We start from the raw sequence: 20,145 nt of genomic DNA, 5'->3' as shown, positions 1-20,145 counted from the left end.
GTGCACTTGGGAACTTTTCGTGTTTCATTTTCCCCGTGGACTCATAAGAATATATATATATATATATATATATATATATATATATATATATATATATATATATATATATATATATATATAGATAGATAGATAGATAGATAGATAGATCATGCACATGTGGACAAAAATATAGAGAAATATTCATGCGTACAAATATCTTTCATTTCCTGAACGAGACGAAGCAGTCAAGAGTGTTGGGTGAGCAAGAATGTAGGAGAGAGAGAGAGAGAGAGAGAGAGAGAGAGAGAGAGAGAGAGAGAGAGAGAGAGAGAGAGAGAGAGAGAGAGAGAGAGAGAGAGAGAGAGGGGTAGTAGTGGCATCTGGGTAAGGTCGGGAAGAAGGAAATAAAAAGGCAGGGGGTCCCTTTTTTTCTGTGCAAGGGCCAGAAGAAAGACGGACCCCGCTGGCGAGGACGGGCCCGCCCTCGGGTCAAGGCCACGGGATCTCGGCAGTCGTAAAGTCAGGAGGTCACTCACGTTAGGGCTGGAGGGGGGTTGCCCCCGTGGGAGGTACACAGCACCTCCACCTGGTCCCCGGCCACCACCTCCTCGCCTCCCACCACCTCGACGACCGGCCAGCCAGGGCGCTCTGGGCCGAGGAAGACGATAGAATAATAATAATAATAATAATAATAATAATAATAATAATAATAATAATAATGATAATGAATATAGTTCTGCTACCAATGAAAATGATAAACGACACTGACAAGGCCCATTTACCGGGCGCGTATCAACTTCAGTGAGATAAAGTGATAAATGTGATGACCTCTGGGTGTATGGATGTGATGACCTCTGGGTGTATGGATGTGATGACCCCTGGGTGTATGAATGTGATGACCTCTGGGTGTATGGATGTGATGACCTCTGGGTGTATGGATGTGATGACCTCTGGGTGTATGGATGTGATGACCTCTGGGTGTTTGGATGTGATGACCCCTGGGTGTATGAATGTGATGACCTCTGGGTGTATGGATGTGATGACCTCTGGGTGTATGGATGTGATGACCCCTGGGTGTATGAATGTGATGACCTCTGGGTGTATGGATGTGATGACCTCTGGGTGTATGGATGTGATGACCTCTGGGTGTATGGATGTGATGACCTCTGGGTGTTTGGATGTGATGACCCCTGGGTGTATGAATGTGATGACCTCTGGGTGTATGGATGTGATGACCTCTGGGTGTATGGATGTGATGACCTCTGGGTGTATGGATGTGATGACCTCTGGGTGTTTGGATGTGATGACCTCTGGGTGTATGGATGTGATGACCTCTGGGTGTATGAATGTGATGACCCCTGGGTGTGTGGATGTGATGAGATCACGACCGTATCATTTCATGGAAAATCGAATGCAAAATGCCTCCACCGTTCCTCCGCCTCCTGGCAACAGCCATGAATCAAACGTGTCCCCTTATTCACGTTTTTGATGGGTGGGTCTACAAACGGAAAACGGGAGTTCAGTACACTCCAGCCCATCATCCTCTCTCTCTCTCTCTCTCTCTCTCTCTCTCTCTCTCTCTCTGTCTTCCACTAGCCTGTGGTGGAGGACGTTCCACCTGAAAAATGGATTGCCAGACCCCCCCTATCTTCTTGGGAGATGTGTTTACCTTCTACCAGTGGTAGAAGCAGCGACGTATACCACTCCGAAGTGGGTAGGTAGTCGCCTCTTTTCCCAGTGGTAACAGCAGCACCTTCTACCACTTTAGGGATAAGGGTGAGGTGGGTAGACAGTCATGTGTTTTCAGTGGACCACACACACTTCCACTTCTTGGAAGCACGAGTGGAGTGGGCTCCACACTGGCTGAGTCCTGCTTCCTCAACACCCACGTTGGATGATGTGGGTTTAGGTGGACGGGTGGCATCGTCTTCCTTGGAAAGCCCTCGAGTCGATGCATAAGGACTTGGTCAGTACCTACAACGCTGGAGGAGGGCGGGCCAGAGGGTGAATTCCTTTGCCTTACGACCTATCATTACCCCTGCTGCTGCTGCTCATGCTCAGAAAGGACGGGGTATAACCTGGGTTTAGTACAGTCCCAAGCTTTACTCCTTCCGTCTGCCATCATTCGTGAGCCTTTGAATCCTTGAGGACGATGGTACGACCCTTTGCCACGACCTTACGACCCTTGGGTATGAGGGTCAGGTCAGAGGTCAGGACACCCCCCCACATTCAGGGTGTCGCACCGTCGCACTCGAAGGAGGAGGATGGGTAGGTCGTCTTTCCATCTTGATCCAGTGCTCGTGTCCTTCAGGGATCGTACCGTCGTGTTCCAGGGGTCGTACCGTCGTGTGACAGGGGTCGTACCGTCGTGTTCCAGGGGTCGTACCGTCGTGTGACAGGGGTCGTACCATCGTTCTCAGGGGGTTCAAAGACCGGCATGATTACAGGACATCTCGACCTGCAGTTTCCCCCCGTTTTCTTTTCTTGATGACCCCGAGTGAAAAATGGCTCTATCTTTTAACGGAGTCGGGACCCCATCCCTCGGAGGGGCATGTGTTCTGGGCCCTGGGGAGCCACAACTTCCTTGCTCTTGCTGGTGCTTGGCGCAGTAGTGGTGGTGGTTGACGGGGGTGGATGAGGAGGTGACTCGATGGTGTGGGTGAGACTGAAGTCGTTGGTTCATGGGGTTGGATGATGAGGGGGGATAATGGGGTCGGTGAGATTGGGGTTGGGTGGGGGTTCGTTGACACGATCGGTGGGGTGACTGTCGATGTGGGTGATGGGTGTGGGAAGGGAGGGCAGGCGGTGGTGTGTGTGTGTGTGTGTGTGTGTGTGTGTGTGTGTGTGTGTGTGTGTGTGTGTGTGTGTGAGTGATCACTGCCAGACACCTCCAGCAACCTGTCACACTTATCATCTGTGATCTAAACGTCTGTCCACACAAGGCACAGCAGATGTAACATCAGTTCAAGGAAGATTTGATCATGGTATTCGTACGTGTGATCACTACGTGAAAAGTGCCCCCCCCCCCCCAACCCTCCTGAATATGTTTGATATCTACATATGCATTATAAGTTGTAAAGTGGACAATGGTATACTTAAATCGTAAAAAAAAAAGAAGAAAAAACCCCACTTTTAATGTGATGGGGGATTCATCTAGCCCCCAACCTTCGACTCCTACTGATGAAGACGACATGACTTGAGTCACCCATCCTCTGAAAGACGAATGACTTAAGTCATTCGTCCCTCAGGCAGTTCGTTCCTGTCGTCCTTATCAGTGTGGGTATCGTTAAGCTGTCACGTGACCTTCGGGAAAGGGGGTGGGTGTCAGTTATCAACTTACTGATGACGTTGATGACGTGTGTGTCGTTGATGGGGCGGTGAGCTGCTGGGTGCGTGGCCTGGCACTGGGCTGTGGTCTGGCTCACCTTCTGTGACCTGGGCAGCTGATGGGTCAGCTCTGAGGTCGTCTGCCACCCACCGCCTTCCTCCTCGCTGACCACCGCTGGCATCGAGGTCACCACAGCCCCTAAGGGAAGAGAAGGTGAGGTGGAGTGGCTGGCCAAGAAGCCTTTCTCTTCATCCTACTTGTTGTGCTGGGGGAAAGGAGGAGGGGGGAAGGAGGACATAAGCCTTCCCCCCTATGCAAGCACCTAGAGGCCTTGGCTACTGAGGTATACGACACTCCGCAAGAGAACCTAGGTGAAGTGGGGGAAGGGTGGGTGTGTGTGTGTGTGGGGGGAGGGAAGGGAGCTGGCTATAAGGGGAATGGGGAGTTGGTGTGTGAGAAGTACAGGTCAGGGGAAGGTGATGGTGGTGATGGTGGTTGGCTACTCACCTTCCAGACGCCAGGTGAGGGTGGCGGGTGGGTTCGAAGGTGAGGTGCGGCAGGTGAGCGTGGCCACCTGGCCCGCAGCCACGACGGAAGGCCCCGATATGGTCGCTCGCTCCGGGGCGTCTGCAAACAAGAGGAGGGAGAAACTAGTCGTTGATGGAAGGTGGGTTGAGGGAGGGAGGATGGGTTTAGGGGGGGTGGTTGTCGTCAAAGGTTGGAGTTACTGATGTGGTTGATTCGTCAAAGGTTGTAGTTGATGGTGGGCGTGGATGGGGGGCGGTGGTGGGCGGTGGCGTGGGTGGGGAAACTCCTGGGCAGTATGAGGTAAGCTCCCTCCATGTTACCCACCGTCTATGAAGAAAATGATGAACGCTCAACAGGTACTCACTACACGGGAGTCAAAATGCTTCAACAGTGAGAAGTAACACGAACGAAAAATTACATTAAACTGAAAATTAATATAATTATAAACATGACTTACAGTGCACGGTGAGGGTGACTTACAGTGTACGGTGAGGGTGACTTACAGTGTACGGTGAGGGTGACTTACAGTGCACGGTGAGGGTGACTTACAGTGCACGGTGAGGGTGACTTACAGTGCACGGTGAGGGTGACTTACAGTGCACGGTGAGGGTGACTCACAGTGCACGGTGAGGGTGACTCACAGTGTACGGTGAGGGTGACTTACAGTGCACGGTGAGGGTGACTCACAGTACACGGTGAGGGTGACTTACAGTACACGGTGAGGGTGACTTACAGTGCACGGTGAGGGTGACTTACAGTGCACGGTGAGGGTGACTCAGTGCACGGTGAGGGTGACTTACAGTGCACGGTGAGGGTGACTTACAGTGCACGGTGAGGGTGACTCACAGTACACGGTGAGGGTGACTTACAGTGCACGGTGAGGGTGACTTACAGTGCACGGTGAGGGTGACTCACAGTGCACGGTGAGGGTGACTTACAGTGCACGGTGAGGGTGACTTACAGTGCACGGTGAGGGTCACGTTCGTGGTAAGGGGTCGTGGCAGAAGGTCACTGGAGACACGACACTCATACACAGCTCCATCCTCTGGCCTCGCCGCTGTCACCACCAGCCTCACCCGGACGCTCCGGGGGCCTCGCCCCTGGGTGCCGGCGCCCCCGGAGGAGGTGTCCGGGGCGGACGTGGCGCCCCCGGAGGCTTCAGGAGCCCTTGGGAGGTGATGGGTGGCGATGAAGGTGAGCGGGCGGCCGTGTCTGTACCAAGTGACCCAAGGGCGTGGCCGGCCGCCCGAAACCTGGCAGACGAGGGTTCGTTGCTCTCCCTCCACCAACACCTCCCCAGTTCGGTACCCGCTGATGACCGGCTCCCCAGGCGGGTCTGGAACAGAGACGAACATCTTGATGGGGCGGAAGGGGTTGACGTCACCGTGAGGCGGTGACGTCAGAGGACTCCAGGTGACGTCATTAGTGTCCCGTAAGGGCCTAGGAAAAAAGGGTTTTCGTGGCATCTGTCTCAGTGGGGAGATTACTGACTTCACTATGGCGTCCGTGAGAGGATGTCAGTGACCTCGTTTGGGGTGAATATATCAAGGGGAAACTACAATGACGTCAGCAGCAGCAGTAGTTAGTAGTAGTAGTAGTAGTAGTAGTAGTAGTAGTAGTAGTAGTAGAAGTGCCTATGTCACACAGGAGTATGTACCTACTGAAGTCATAATGGCACCAGTGACAGACTCCAGTGACATCAGTACGCGCAGGTCATCTGTAGTGACATCAGTACGCGCAGGTCATCTGCAGTGACATCAGTACGCGCAGGTCGTCTGCAGTGACATCAGTACGCACAGGTCGTCTGCAGTGACATCAGTACGCGCAGGTCATCTGCAGTGACATCAGTACGCGCAGGTCATCTGCAGTGACATCAGTACGCGCAGGTCGTCTGCAGTGACATCAGTACGCGCAGGTCATCTGCAGTGACATCAGTACGAGCAGGTCATTATGTAGACCTGTAGTACTGTGGCCCGTGACCGATCTTACCTTAGTTTACCGACCAAACCCCGAATGGGAGGATGAACAGCTGGGTGGACTGTGGGCCAACTTCCCTATCCAGGGTTCGAACCCTGGGTGGGCCCGTGGATGGGTCATGGTCGGTAGTGGTAAAACCCACTGCACCACAAAGGCCCGTACATATAAAAACAAACTCCACTCGCCTTTTCGTAACGTACATACTCCCCACTATCACACATCATCCCTAGCAAAAGAGTAATATATATACATCTCACTCCTACGACACCAGCAAGGCTTCGATTTATATATACATCTCTCTCTCCTACGACACCAGCAAAACTTCAATTCATATATACATCTCTCTCCTACGACACCAGCAAAACTTCAATTCATATATACATCTCTCTCCTACGACACAAGCAAAGTTTCAATTTATATATACATCTCTCTCCTACGACACAAGCAAAGCTTCGATTTATATATACATCTCTCTCCTACGACATCAGGAATGCTTCGATTTATATATACATCTCTCTCCTACGACACCAGCAAAGCTTCGATTTATATATACACTTCTCTCCTACGACACCAGCAAAACTTCGATTTATATATACATTTCTCTCCTACGACACCAGCAAAACTTCGATTTATATATACATTTCTCTCCTACGACACCAGCAAAACTTCGATTTCTATGATTATTCAATCCCGATGCCCAACATGGAGATCTGGCTGAGAAACACCGAACTCTGCATGAATAATTCTGTATTCAAATTTGTGTCGCGTGTTTAAATGAAGGCATTATCGTGCTGGGGGTGCTTGGGGCGAAGTTCCACTGCCAAGCTTACTTCCAGTGGGTGAACCGAACCCTGAGCCGTGTGTATACACCGCCTTACATCACGATCCTCTATACTTTAATATCACTAATTTGGCTACTCTAAATGGCCTTTGGCGCCGCCCCCCCCCCCAAAAAAAAGAGGGAGCTCCAAAGTAAACCTTTTTTGAGTGGGTGTACCACTACCCTGTCTTACCCCGCACCTTGAAATACCGTCTTGTATCTAAAAAAAAAAAAAAAAAGAAGAAAATGAGATACATCATTCAACACTCCTTCACTTAGACTTAAATCGCCTAATCTATAACACTCTTGGCGTGAGAGAGAGAGAGAGAGAGAGAGAGAGAGAGAGAGAGAGAGAGAGACTTACATATGTACATCCACAAATACGTACGACAGATGGCCACCGTCGGCAGGAAACATTTTACAACTCCTCCTCCTCCAATACACACACACACACACACACACACACACACACACACACACACACACACTCGCTCTCTCTCTCTCACACACACACACACACACACACACACACACACACACACACACAAACACACACACACAGAGCCAGTGGGTGGCAGTACCTGGTCGAGGGGCATCGACGGGAGGAGCAGTCCTTCGTCCCGTAAAGCTCTCACATTCGAATGCTAATTCACCTCCTTCCTCCCCCTTCCCTCCAACCAACCACCCCCACGCCTCACACACACACACACACACACACACACACACACACACACTCACACACACACACTCACACACTCACAATCCTGAAGCCTGCCTCCCAGCCCCTCTAGCATGCCCTTCGAGCAAAAGGGAGAGAGAGAGAGAGAGAGAGAGAGAGAGAGAGAGAGAGAGAGAGAGAGAGAGAGAGAGAGAGAGAGAGAGAGAGAGTTGAATCCTGCCAGAGTCTCTCTCTCTCTCCTGACTCACGCGAGCCTTGCCCGCACACGCCCACCTCAGTCCTTGCATCTCGACATATCAACCACGACCAGGGTCGGGCCTTTCCTGTACTTGCCCTTCCTTCCTCTCCATCACGATCACACTTGTCGACGACCATCTCCCTCGTCAAGCCGTATGACTACAGTTCTTGATGACCATTAGCCAAACCTACATTTCGAACCTTGGATGCTCCCATCAAGTTCCTTCCTTGCTGTCCACTGCACTTTATCTCAATCACAGCCTATACTTTTCCACAATATATATATATATATATATATATATATATATATATATATATATATATATATATATATATATATATATACTGTACAAAGGTCTGGCTGCGCCAGTCTGTTATATATATATATATATATATATATATATATATATATATATATATATATATATATATATATATATATATATATATCGTCATCTTTATGAGCAATACCATCGAACACTGGAACACTAAAAATTCTTATAAATACAAAAAACAAATGCAATACCGTAATTTCAGTAATAAATATGAACCATGAAATAAATAAATAAAAAAAATAGATAGGGAAAGAGAGACAGCTAACAAACCGTTCAATACTTGGAAAGCAAATATAGACACGGGTATGAATTCAGGGCGATCCATTTTCTATTTCTGGAGTATTACCAAAGAAAACGAAAAACACTGGGGATATTTTAAGGAGACACTATCATAGGTATTTAAGTAATTAATATAAATATATATATATATATATATATATATATATATATATATATATATATATATATATATATATATATATATATATATACATATATATATATTAAGAATATATGGTGTGGGAGGCAAGTTGTTTGAAGCAGTGAAAAGTTTTTATCGAGGATGTAAGGCATGTGTACGTGTAGGAAGAGAGGAAAGTGATTGGTTCTCAGTGAATGTAGGTTTGCGGCAGGGGTGTGTGATGTCTCCATGGTTGTTTAATTTGTTTATGGATGGGGTTGTTAGGGAGGTGAATGCAAGAGTTTTGGAAAGAGGGGCAAGTATGCAGTCTGTTGTGGATGAGAGACCTTGGGAAGTGAGTCAGTTGTTGTTCGCTGATGATACAGCGCTGGTGGCTGATTCATGTGAGAAACTGCATAAGCTGGTGACTGAGTTTGGTAAAGTGTGTGAAAGAAGAAAGTTAAGAGTAAATGTGAATAAGAGCAAGGTTATTAGGTACAGTAGGGTTGAGGGTCAAGTCAATTGGGAGGTAAGTTTGAATGGAGAAAAGCTGGAGGAAGTGAAGTGTTTTAGATATCTGGGAGTGGATCTGGCAGCGGATGGAACCATGGAAGCGGAAGTGAATCATAGGGTGGGGGAGGGGGCGAAAATTCTGGGAGCCTTGAAGAATGTTTGGAAGTCGAGAACATTATCTTGGAAAGCAAAAATGGGTATGTTTGAAGGAATAGTGGTTCCAACAATGTTGTATGGTTGCGAGGCGTGGGCTATGGATAGAGTTGTGCGCAGGAGGGTGGATGTGCTGGAAATGAGATGTTTGAGGACAATATGTGGTGTGAGGTGGTTTAATCGAGTAAGTAATGTAAGGGTGAGAGAGATGTGTGGAAATAAAAAGAGTGTGGTTGAGAGAGCAGAAGACGGTGTTTTGAAATGGTTTGGTCACATGGAGAGAATGAGTGGGGAAAGATTGACCAAGAGGATATATGTGTCAGAGGTGGAGGGAACGAGGAGAAGAGGGAGACCAAATTGGAGGTGGAAAGATGGAGTGAAAAAGATTTTGAGTGATTGGGGCCTGAACATGCAGAAGGGTGAAAGGTGTGCAAGGAATAGAGTGAATTGGAACGATGTGGTATACCGGGGCCGACGTGCTGTCAATGGATTGAACCAGGGCATGTGAAGCGTCTGGGGTAAACCATGCAAAGTGTGTGGGGCCTGGATGTGGAAAGGGAGCTGTGGTTTCGGTGCATTATTACATGACAGCTAGAGACTGAGTCTGAACGAATGGGGCCTTTGGTGTTTTTTCCTAGCGCTACCTCTCACACATGAGGGGGGAGGGGGTTGTTATTCCATGTGGGGCGAGGTGGCGATGGAAACAAATAAAGGCAGACAGTATGAATTATGTACATGCGTATATATGTATATGTCTGTGTGTGTATATATATGTGTATATTGAGATGTATAGGTATGTATATTGTGCATGGGTGGACATGTATGTATATACATGTGTATGTGGGCGGGTTGGGCCATTCTTTCGTCTGTTTCCTTGCGCTACCTCGCTAACGCGGGAGACAGCGACAAAGCAAAATAAATAAAATAAATAAATAAATAAATATATATATACATATATATATATATATATATATATATATATATATATATATATATATATATATATATATATATATATATATTTCTTTAAGAACTTTGGCTCAAATACTGTGGTGTAACCACAGGCAGAAGAGTCAGACAACACACACACACACACACACACACACACACACACACGTTCCTAACTACCCTGCCACCACAAACTACATGTATCGTCATAGTAACCACTAGTACCATTTCCACTCATGGAACTTCAGTCCTCGTGCCCCTCTCCAACACTGTGGTCGGGTACATCCTTTTAAGAAAATGAAGTGCCTCATCTCCCACAACCCTCGGGTTATGATCATTATCTACCCTCATCATCTACCATCATCCACGTCTACTTTCACGGCCACGCCGTCCTCGTCATCTACCTTACCCATCTACTTTCACAGCCTACGACAACGAAAGTCTCATGTGGTTCGTTACTTTCTTCCCCCAAGGCCTTCCACCTTGTCCACCGCTGGTTGCTTCGTACGGAAATCACGTATCTAATCCACTTCTCCCTCCTCCTTTCGGTCTCACGCTTCCAATGTAATCTGGTGTATAATGCTCTCAATGTAATCTGGTGTATAATGCTCTCAATGTAATCTGGTGTATAATGCTCTCAATGTAACCTGGAATATAATGCTCTCAATATAATCTTGTATGTAATACTTCCCACATTCCTGTGTCACATCTGTGGTTCACTTTAGGGCTAACTTTCTGTGGCTCTGTTGCAAATACATTCTCGTTTGAATGTTTCTAACACGTTCTTCTCCGAATGTTTCACACGTTTTTGTTTGAATGTTTCAAACACGTTCGTGTTCGGGTGTTTCTAACACGTTCGTGTTCGGGTGTTTCTAACACGTTCGTGTTCGGGTGTTTCTAACACGTTCGTGTTCGGGTGTTTCTAACACGTTCGCGTTCGGGTGTTTCTAACACGTTCGCGTTCGGGTGTTTCTAACACGTTCGTGTTCGGGTGTTTCTAACGCGTTCGTGTTCGGGTGTTTCTAACACGTTCGTGTTCGGGTGTTTCTAACACGTTCATGTTCGGGTATTTCTAACACGTTCGTGTTCGGGTGTTTCTAACACGTTCGTGTTCGGGTGTTTCTAACACGTTCGTGTTCGGGTGTTTCTAACACGTTCATGTTCGGGTGTTTCTAACACGTTCATGTTCGGGTATTTCTAACGCGTTCGTGTTCGGGTGTTTCTAACACGTTCATGTTCGGGTATTTCTAACGCGTTCGTGTTCGGGTGTTTCTAACACGTTCTCGTAACAATGTTTTAAAACTTTGATCAACATTTTTATGGCGAAAACATTTCTAAAACTTCTCTCGGAACTTCTCAAACATCCTTGACGGAACTTTCATCGCCCTCTCTAACGTCTAGTGCAAACGTTTCAACACCGTTCTAGCGCAAACGTTTCTACACCGTTCTAGCGCAAACGTTTCTACACCGTTCTAGTGCAAACGTTTCTACACCGTTCTAACGCAAACGTTTCTACACCGTTCTAGTGCAAACGTTTCAACACCGTTCTAACGCAAACGTTTCTACACCGTTCTAATGCAAACGTTTCTACACCGTTCTAGTGCAAACGTTTCAACACCGTTCTAACGCAAACGTTTCTACACCGTTCTAGCGCAAACGTTTCTACACCGTTTTAATGTAAACGTTTCTACACCGTTCTAGTGCAAATGTTTCTACAACGTTCTCGTGCAAACGTTTCTACACCGTTCTGGTGCAAACGTTTCTACACCGTTCTAGTGCAAACGTTTCTACACCGTTCTAGTGCAAACGTTTCTACACCGTTCTGGCGCAAACGTTTCTACACCGTTCTGGTGCAAACGTTTCTACACCGTTCTGGCGCAAACGTTTCTACACCGTTCCGGCGCAAACGTTTCTACACCGTTCTGGTGCAAACGTTTGTACACCGTTCTAGCGCAAACGCTTCTACACCGTTCTGGCGCAAACGTTTCTACACCGTTCTGGCGCAAACGTTTCTACACCGCTCTAGTGCAAACGTTTCTAACGTTCTCGTCAGAATGTCGGACACAGTTCTTTAAGGAACTTTCTTAACAGCTTCCGGCATAAAGCCACGCCGAAGTCAAACGCCAGAGTTTAACTAACGAACACAAAAAACCAGCGCGTTCAAAACTCGGCGCAAATGAGCGCGCGCGTTCGGCATCAAGGCCGTCTCGCGCGGCGCCCGCGCTCCACTGCACTGCTGCTCTCTCTCTCTCCTCGACGCCGCCGGCGGGGGCGGCGGCGTCGTCTCGTCGGCGTCGTGTGTACTCTACCGAATTCGGTCGTCAGGCACGAGCGACGTACAAGGGGGAAGGGCGACCGGTCAGCCAAACCCCACCCACCCACACACCCCAAACCCCCACCCACCCACACCCCAAACCCCACCCACACACCACAAACACACCTACACACACCCCAAAACCCACCCACCGACACCCAAAACCCCCACCCACACACCACAAACACACCTACACACACCCCACACACCCCAAACCCACCCACCCACCCACACCCCAAAACCCACCCACTCACACACCCCACAAGACACATACAGACCGCCCCGCCCCACACACCCCACACCCCAAAACCCACCCACCCACACACCCCACAAGACACATACAAGCCGCCCCGCCCCACACACCCCACACCCCCAACATTGCGCTACGCTCAAAGACAGCTTCCTACGGCGCCCCTCAACCCACCCCACCGCCCAGCGTACGACACGCTTTATCTACTACGGCAGTGTTTCGCCACCTGAAAGCTCCACAACGAACGATACGCTCACGGCAGCTTCTTCATCCTACTCTTCACACACACACACACACACACACACACACACACACACACACACACACACACACCGCCCCCTATCCAAACGCCACCCACCACCACCCATTATGCATCATTGTTAAGGGGGAAAAAATTGGATCCCCTACAATTTTACGATTTCTCGTTCCCATTTTCCTTCCCTCCCTCCCTTCCCTCCCTCCAGTTCGCTGGCATAAATATCTTGCGAGTAATTTCCTGGGGGGGGGGGGGGTTCAAGAGCCGGTACTGGGGGGGAGGGGGTCCTTAAAGTTGCCCGCGTCTACCTTACACACTGGCTCCCCTCCTTCTCCTACCTTACACACTGGCTCCCCTCCTTCTCCTACCTTACACACTGGCTCCCCTCCTTCTCCTACCTTACACACTGGCTCTCCTCCTTCTCCTACCTTACACACTGGCTCCCCTCCTTCTCCTACCATACACACTGGCTCCCCTCCTTCTCCTACCTTACACACTGGCTCCCCTCCTTCTCCTACCTTACACACTGGCTCCCCTCCTTCTCCTACCTTACACACCGGCTCCCCTCCTTCTCCTACCTTACACACTGCCTCCCCTTCTTCTCCTACCTTACACACTGGCTCCCCTTCTCCTACCTTACACACCGGCTCCCCTCCTTCTCCTACCTTACACACTGCCTCCCCTTCTCCTACCTTACACACTGGCTCCCCTCCTCCTACCTTACACACTGGCTCCCCTTCTCCTACCTTACACACCGGCTCCCCTCCTTCTCCTACCTTACACACTGGCTCCCCTTCTCCTACCCTACACATCGGCTCCCCTTCTTAGGCACAGGACGCAGTTTGGTAAACATGCATGTTTACCAAATGGCGTCCTAGCTAGGTCTCATCGTTCCATATCAACTGACTTATATTTCTCTCTTGTGTCTCCCCTGATGATGTGATTATTACACGAAAGTGCACTTGGGAACTTATCGTGTTTCATTTTCCCCGTGGACTCATAGGAATATACATGATCACGCGTAAAATTGTGATCCTTTCCAATATATATATATATATATATATATATATATATATATATATATATATATATATATATATATATATATATATGCATAACATGCCCGAGTAAAAGCACCCACTACATACCCAACCACAAGCACACATTACATATCCAGCCACAAGCACCCACTACATACCCAGCCACAAGCACCCACTACAGACCCTCCAATTGGCAGCCACTACAGGAAATCAACTCACGCAGGACGGCCAAGTTGACGGAGGCGACGAGGGTGGTTGGAGAGTGCTGGAGAGCCGGGTGAAGGGCACGGCAGGAGTACTGTTGGCCGTCGTCCTCAGCCTGCGGGTGCAACACCAAGCGACTCCTCACGTTCCATCGGCGGGGCTGTCTGGACGCCTCCACCACCTCCTCGTGCAGACCTGCGGGAGGAGGAAGAGGTGGGACAGGCAGGCAGGGCAACCCTCCGTCAGTCTGTACATAATGGTCATTGAACAAACAAAGTCTCGAATGCATCAGATACGCTCTACATATTGGTATGGCTCAACGGCAAGTCAAGGACAGCATTGTACGAGTGCGGGAGAACTCTATGTGGGTGTGTGAGACATCCTTCTCTGGGGGGGTTGAAGAAGGCTTTTGTTATGAGAACTCTTGGGGGAATGTGGATCGAGAAAATATCTGGAGGGGGGGCTATGGAAGGTGAAGTTCTCCGCGGGGAAGGGGGAGCGGGTGATGACCTTCTGGGAAAGACCAGGACCACATCACCTACAGCGTCTCTTAAATCACCCATCTACCACGGTGACACTGACGCGCCCTTCCAGACATACAATCCCCTCAGTTTTGTACACAGGTGTAGATACTACTTCCACGCGAACGATGGACTGCCTCCCTATGACCACCTTATCATCCCTACGACTCCCCCACGTACAGGAGCATCACGCCACGCCCCCCCATGTACCCACGACCTCCACTGGCCCATGTACGGCACGACCACCAGAACCCTTCGCAAACAGCTCCTCCCCACCACACCCCGTGGGAGGAAAGGAGCCTTCCCTACTCCCTCTTGGCCACCTAAAGCGCGCGGGGGTCTCTCTCCCTGGCCAATATACAGGAGGCGCTGGGGAGTCGTGGCAGCTCCCTCAGGGACCTGAAATGAAGGAACTGCCTGCACGTCCACCAAGGCAAGGACAATGCCAGGTGATCCGCTATTCAGCCAGGGAGAAAACAGCATTAACTAGTGAGAAGTTTGCCAGGCGCAATGAGAGGTGATGGAGAGCAGAGAAGGGAGTAGGGAGGAGAAGATGGCTGTCTCAACACCTCCCCATCATCTCCAAGACACCAAGGCTTCGCCAGTGGCAAGAGTCCCTCGGAAGTTGGGGGGAGGAGGTGGGGGAAATGGGGCGGAGGCATTCATTTTCCCGTCAAGATAATGGATTTCATTGGCAAGCACCGTCATTAAATCGGGGGTCCTTGCTTGTTCAGCACCCGTGAAGGTGCTGAAAATGAGCTTCTCTGCGCCACTCATTTTCTTTTTCCTTAAATATGAGGAGGAGTGGTCGTGTCTCTCCCCTCCCCCTTCGAGATGTGGGCCATGTTAAACCTCATTATGATTGTGTGCCAACCTAGCTCACTGGGTCGTCACTCACAACGATTAATATAAGGATCCGCTCGGTCGCCATCATCCGGGAGTTACCAGCCCAGTCCCTCCTCTCCAACACTAACCCTCCTTTCCCCTTCCTCCTCCTCCAACCTCCCCGCCGCCCCCTCCTCTAACCCCCCTGCGCCTCGCCCCCTCTCCAAACCCCCGGTCCAGTGTGTCCCATCTGCGAGGTGTTTACACTCGGGCGCGGGTGTCCCAAAAGACGTAAACTGAATGGTTTTACGTAGTGTCCAAAATGTCATGTGACCCAGTTGTTTTTCTTTTTTTTTTTTTACAGTGTGAGACAGACGTCGTGACCCGATGGGTTTACAGAGTCCTCAAGATTGTGACCTGATGAGTTTACAATCTTAAACGTTGTGATCTGATGAGTTTACAGTCCAAAACGTCGTGACCTGATGGGTTTACAGTCCCCTACGTCGTAACCTGATGGGTTTACAGTCCCCTGAACACTGTGACCTGATGGTTTACAGTCCAAAACGTTGTGACCTGATGGGTTTACAGTCCAAAACGTCGTGACCTGATGGTTTACAGTCCAAAACGTCGTGACCTGATGGTTTACAGTCCAAAACGTTGTGACCTGATGGGTTTACAGTCCAAAACGTCATGACCTGATGGGGTTATAGTCCAAAACGTCGTGACCTGATGAGTTTACAGTCCCCTCAGCACCGTGACCTGATGGGTCTACAGAAGGCAACTAGAACTGGGGAGTCTGACCTTGGTGAAGGGTGAGGGCGTCCCTGTACCAGGCGACGCTGGCGGCGGGGCGCGCGTTCTCCACCAGGCACTCCAGCTGCAGGGAGGACCCAGCCACCACCTCCACCTCCGCCCCGTCGCCCACGCCCACCACGCTGATACTCGTAGGCGACACTGACGCAGGAACGGGAGACGGGAAAAGCGAAGAACACATTATGGGACATGAGATGTGATATAAACATATAAGACTATAGCGTATATAAAGGATATATGACGCGTGCATAACTAATGATATAGCCATATAATGATGTAGCTATATAGCGAAGGATGGATAAGAGGCTTATAAAGAATATACCATGCACATAATGAAGGATATATTACACACACACACACACACACACACACATTTATATATATATATATATATATATATATATATATATATATATATATATATATATACACACACACATGTATATACATAGACGCTCACACACGCACATATACATACATATACATTTCAACGTATGCATACATATACATACAGAGACATATACATATTTACACATGTACAAATCCATACTTGCTGCCTTCATCCATTCCCGTCGCCACCCCACCCCACACGAAATAGCATCACCCCCTCCCTCCAGCGAGGCAGCGCCAGGAAGACAAAAAAAGTCACATTCGTTCACACTCAGTCTCTAGCTGTCATGTGTAATGCACCGAAACCACAGCTCCCTTTTTCACATCCAGGCCCAACAGACATTTCCATGGTTATATATATATATATATATATATATATATATATATATATATATATATATATATATATATATACACACATATTTCATTTTTTTTCATACATGCTCACCATTTCCCGCATGAGCGAGGTAGCGTCAAGAAAAGATGATAATGCCTTTGGAGGGAAAAATTCCTCTCTTTGCTCCTTGCTATGTTCCTTCTTTCGGCAAGTAATACAGGAAGGGAGGATTTCATATTCACATGGATCAGCATCTGATGGATATGTTACACATGAGTGGGAGCTACCCTAGCCCATCAGACAGCGTCGACCAGAAAGCAGCGACTAATTCCAAGCAGCGCTCAAAATCACTGGAACTGTCCACCGTACATCAAACGCAATGAGGCTTCACAAGAACAAGGCGTTCAATTCCTTCCTGAAAATACACTGACCTGAACATTAAACTGGTCAGAGAATCGTAGCGGAGCGCCTCCTTATCTCTCTCTCCTCTTTAAGGCAAATATTCTGGAGGAGAGAGAGAAAAAAAAGAAAGAAAAAAAAATCTCCCCAGCGAGAAGATGCGCCAGCAGTGTTCTGGGGGATTTGGTTGTTCGCTGCGTATGGGTGCGCCAGCAGTGTCTTGGGGATCTGGTTGTTCGCTACGTATGTTTGCCATCCAGGCGCTGTTGTTTACCTCGTTATCAGATCGCTCATAACCACGGACAGGGACTATAATAATGTGTATACTATTGTCTAATGGCAGAGTAAATTTCCAGAAGCAGATAATGGGTAAAAAAAAAAGAGAAGAAAAAAAAAGGACGAGATGATTTTGTAAAATCTTACGTTGAGAAAATAATAGCGACGTGTTCAATATCGGGGTCAACTCACACCTGAAACAGACATTTAATGGTGACGTGTGTGTATATATATATATATATGTATATATATATATATATATATATATATATATATATATATATATATATATATATATATATATATATATATGATCCCACTCCTTCGTGATGATAGATATGAAGGTAAAATCGCACTTCAGAAGTTCATACAATTTTGTTTTAACATGTAATTTTTCTATACATGTGGCACAACATGTTTCATGGAGGCAATCCATCTCGTATATATATATATATATATATATATATATATATATATATATATATATATATATATATATATATATATATATATATATATATATATTCTTAGTAAAGCAGTCGCCGCAAAGATGTGTGTGTGTGTGTGTGTGTGTGTGTGTAAAGAGAGAGGATGTCACTGGTGCCTTAAACCATCTTCGCCAGGTGTTCTATAATCCATCCCGTCCAGCAGCTGTTCCACTGTTAACACTGAACACCATCGCCTGCCACACGGCGCAGGGCACTGCCTCAGCCTCGCCCGTGTGTCTCATGGTGTGGACAGTGTCTCCCCAGTACCTTAGGATAACAACCTGTGGGACGAGGTACCGACGGGAATAGACGAAGGCAATCAAGTATGAATATGTACATGTGGATATATATATATATATATATATATATATATATATATATATATATATATATATATATATATATATATATATATATATATATATATGTGCGTGTATGGGCGTTTATGTATATATATGTGCATATGAGTGGATGGGCCATTCTTCGTCTGTTTCCTGGCGCTAACTCGCTGACGCGGGAAACGGCGAGTAAGTACGATGAATAAATAATTCATTTTTCTTTTTTTTTTTTTTTTGCATTGGGGCTGTCCCTTCCACGCACTCATCAGTATCGGCCGACCTTTTTATAAATGTATGTGTTGCGTCAACAGCCCAGATCTTTCACAATGGCGCGTACTTCCTATACGCTCTCTAGTGGTGACGCCCCTTCCCACGCACTATGCAGTGGTGATGCCCCTTCCCACGCACTATACAGTGGTGATGCCCCTTCCCACGCATTCTCCTGTGGTGAAACCCCTTCCCACGCACTCTCCAGAGGTGGTGTCCCCTTCCCACGCACTCTCCAGTGGAGAGACCCCTTCCCACGTACTCTCCAGTGGAGATACCCCCTTCCCACGCACTCTCCAGTGGAGAGACCCCTTCCCACGCACTCTCCAGTGGTGGTGTCCCCCTCCTTACACCTCCTCTACCCCCTTCCTCTCCTCCTACTGAAACTACCTGCTACAAGCCTCCTCATAGCAGAACACACACTGTGGAGGCAGACAAAAGGAACCCTCTACATGAAGAAGATGTTAAGCCCGCCATACATCGCCGTCCGCCAGGTCCCCTTCGCTCTCTGAACTCCACTCCCTCCGTTTCCCCCACCAGATCTCACCTGAAGTTTTCCCTAGCCTTCCGACGCCCCTGTTCCAACCCACCCACCCACCCACCCACCCAACACCCGCGCGAAGTTAGTTGTGGCCTCCTTTCTTTGGACCTCTTCTCATCTGACCAGTGTGAGCGCCAGCGTTAAACCTCTTCCCCGCTCCGTTGCAGACCTTCACACACACACACACACACAACCAACTCCCTCCCCCTTGTCCTCTTGGTATATGGAGTGGCTAGTGACACTGGGTCCTACTGCCCCATTACGTACATCACTACCACTTCCAACCACACTCCACCCCTTCCCCTTCCACACACACACACACACACACACACACACACACACACACACACACACAGAAGCAGTGTTGCCAGGAGCGGCAACACAAGGCCTCCTCGCCACGCACCTGTTGCCTGCCACACGCCTCCTCCCCCTCCCACTCCAACGCCTCCTCTCTCTTAAACACGAGACTCGCGCTGGTTCCTAGACCTTCTGCAAAGCCTTTCTTAATATACATCTTCCTTCCACGCGCCATCACACGCTTGAATACAACAACAATACCCAAAGTTCTGTCCTCTCTCTCTCTCTCTCTCTCTCTCTCTCTCTCTCTCTCTCTCTCTCTCTCTCTCTCTCTCTCCCCGAAGCAGTTCGAGAACAAGAGCCATTTTTCCTCTCCATGATTTTCCAAGGCTGTGCTTTTTCCATGTGTGTAGGTGTGTGTGTGTGTGTGTGGGGGGGAAGGAAGAAGGGGAAGGGTTGGGGGCGACGGATAGAGAGGGGAGGGGGTGGTTGGGGGCGGGGAGGGGGGGGACAAAGATCGCAATAAGTGTGGGAAGTGGGTATGGGTGGGGAGGGAAGGGGGAAGAAATGGGGGGGTATATGAGAACCCAGCGGGACAACGGGCGAGAGAACCAGAGGAAGGTGATGTGGGGGAGGGGGCGGTTTGGAGGGTGTGCAGGTGGGGAGGGAGGGGAGGAGGGGCATGATGAGGA

General features: G+C 48.6%; 1 protein-coding gene across 1 annotated transcript in view; it reads right to left on the bottom strand.

Moving 5' to 3' along the window:
• The window catches only part of LOC139758626 (nephrin-like), a 270,889-nt gene that overhangs the window by 69,428 nt on the left and 181,316 nt on the right, over positions 1 to 20,145 (bottom strand). The window contains exons 5-10 of the mRNA XM_071680134.1: positions 16,109 to 16,261; positions 13,977 to 14,156; positions 4,797 to 5,171; positions 3,815 to 3,934; positions 3,320 to 3,505; positions 516 to 627 (exon numbers count right to left, since the gene is read on the bottom strand). Of these exons, the coding sequence (XP_071536235.1) occupies positions 516 to 627; positions 3,320 to 3,505; positions 3,815 to 3,934; positions 4,797 to 5,171; positions 13,977 to 14,156; positions 16,109 to 16,261 (1,126 nt within the window). The remainder of the gene's footprint in view (positions 1 to 515; positions 628 to 3,319; positions 3,506 to 3,814; positions 3,935 to 4,796; positions 5,172 to 13,976; positions 14,157 to 16,108; positions 16,262 to 20,145) is intronic.

The sequence above is a fragment of the Panulirus ornatus genome, chromosome 31 (genome assembly GCF_036320965.1).
Source record: "Panulirus ornatus isolate Po-2019 chromosome 31, ASM3632096v1, whole genome shotgun sequence".
Taxonomy (NCBI): domain Eukaryota; kingdom Metazoa; phylum Arthropoda; class Malacostraca; order Decapoda; family Palinuridae; genus Panulirus; species Panulirus ornatus.
This window is presented reverse-complemented; position numbering and strand designations above follow the sequence as displayed.